This window comes from Nematolebias whitei, chromosome 19 (genome assembly GCF_014905685.2).
Source record: "Nematolebias whitei isolate Nwh7 chromosome 19, NemWhi1, whole genome shotgun sequence".
Lineage (NCBI taxonomy): Eukaryota > Metazoa > Chordata > Actinopteri > Cyprinodontiformes > Rivulidae > Nematolebias > Nematolebias whitei.
In genome coordinates, this window is record NC_056516.1 from 40,041,454 (window position 1) to 40,042,890 (window position 1,437).

General features: G+C 44.8%; 1 protein-coding gene across 2 annotated transcripts in view; it reads right to left on the minus strand.

The window, feature by feature from the left end:
* Positions 1 to 650, minus strand: part of LOC119425209 (UPF0500 protein C1orf216 homolog) — a 3,629-nt gene extending 2,979 nt beyond the window's left edge. Inside the window, exon 1 of one of the 2 annotated variants that reach the window (XM_037692734.1) lies at positions 513 to 650. Coding sequence is in view for 1 of the 2 variants with exons in the window: in XM_037692733.1 (XP_037548661.1) it covers positions 481 to 485 (5 nt within the window). In the remaining variant the exon portion in view is untranslated. Of the gene's footprint in view, positions 1 to 480 lie in introns of both variants that reach the window. The other variant, XM_037692733.1, reaches the window with a different exon arrangement.
* Positions 651 to 1,437: the final 787 nt, after the last annotated feature.

Below are 1,437 nucleotides of genomic sequence, written 5' to 3' on the forward strand. Positions count from 1 at the left end.
CAACAACAACAACAACAACAACAACAACATCAACATCAACAACAACAACAACAACAACAACAACAACAACAACAACAACATCTCTGCAGTCCTGGAATAAAACAGGATTAAATCCGCTCCACGCGCACGCGCTACGAAGACTAGCGTGCGTGCAGCTGGCTTGTGCAGTGTGTGCGCGTGATTGGGCGCGCGCTCCGCTTCCATCAAACCCGACATCCCATAATATGTACATTATGAACAAACACTGTCTCATGAACAAGCTGTCAATCACCCGGAGCGCGTGCACACGGTCTGAAGGACAGCAGCGACGGTGTCGGGAGCGCGCCTGCGGAACAAACCAAATCAAAACGTTGATGTTCTGCTGCGGCTCGGTTCGGACCCAACAGAACCTGATTCTGCGGCAGAGCGCGAACAAAGATGGAGACACTTCCGAACCGGACCAAAACGAGCCTCCGAACCAGAACCAGTTCTGGAACTCACCCCATCCCGACTCCGCATCTGCTGCTTCTTACCTTTAATCCTGGTTCCGGTTCGGTGCGGGCGCTGCTGAACTCCCAGAACCTCCCAGTTCCTCCTCCGAACCTCCTGATGGTCCTCCTCCTCTGCGGTTCTGACTCGTTTCCTGAACTGAGCTGGGAGGGAACGGGGACAATGGGAACAGTTCCGTTTGGAGCGACAAACAGGACGAGGTTCGGATGACTGACGTCATCAACAAACTGTAAACAACAACAGAAACAAAACAAACCTGGAGCTTCTTCTAAAAAATCATGCTTCAAATTTATAAACATGCTGATCTATGATATATTATTATATATATTTATTATGTTTATAATTAATAAACATCTTTTTAAACATTAGGATTTATAAACACGTTTATAATTTATAAAGATCTTTTGAAATTATAAGCGTTAAAAAAAGTTATAATTTATAAACGTGTAAAACCCCAGGACATGTAAATTGTTAGATTTGTAAAAGAGATTAATAATCTCAACTCTTGAAACTGTGCCTGCAGTCAACCTACTTCACATATGGGGAGCAATATTATAGGCAGAAACATGGGTGTGCTATGGGGTCTCCAGTTTCTCCTATTGTTGCCAACCTGTACATGGAGGAGGTAGAAAAGAGAGCCTTGACGTCCTTTTCAGGGACACCACCAAGTCATTGGTTCAGGTATGTTGACGACACCTGGGTTAAAATCAAATCTCAGGAAGTCCAACATTTTACTGACCACATCAACTCTGTGGATAAATACATCAAGTTCACACGAGAAGATGTAAAAAATGGCAGGTTGGCTTTCTTGGACTGTGAGGTCTCAGTCTCTGATAGAGGACATTTGCAAACTGAGGTGTACCACAAACCCACCCACACAGACCAGTATTTGCAGTTTGACTCCCATCACCCTTTGGAGCACAAGTTAGGAGTCATCAGGACTCTGTA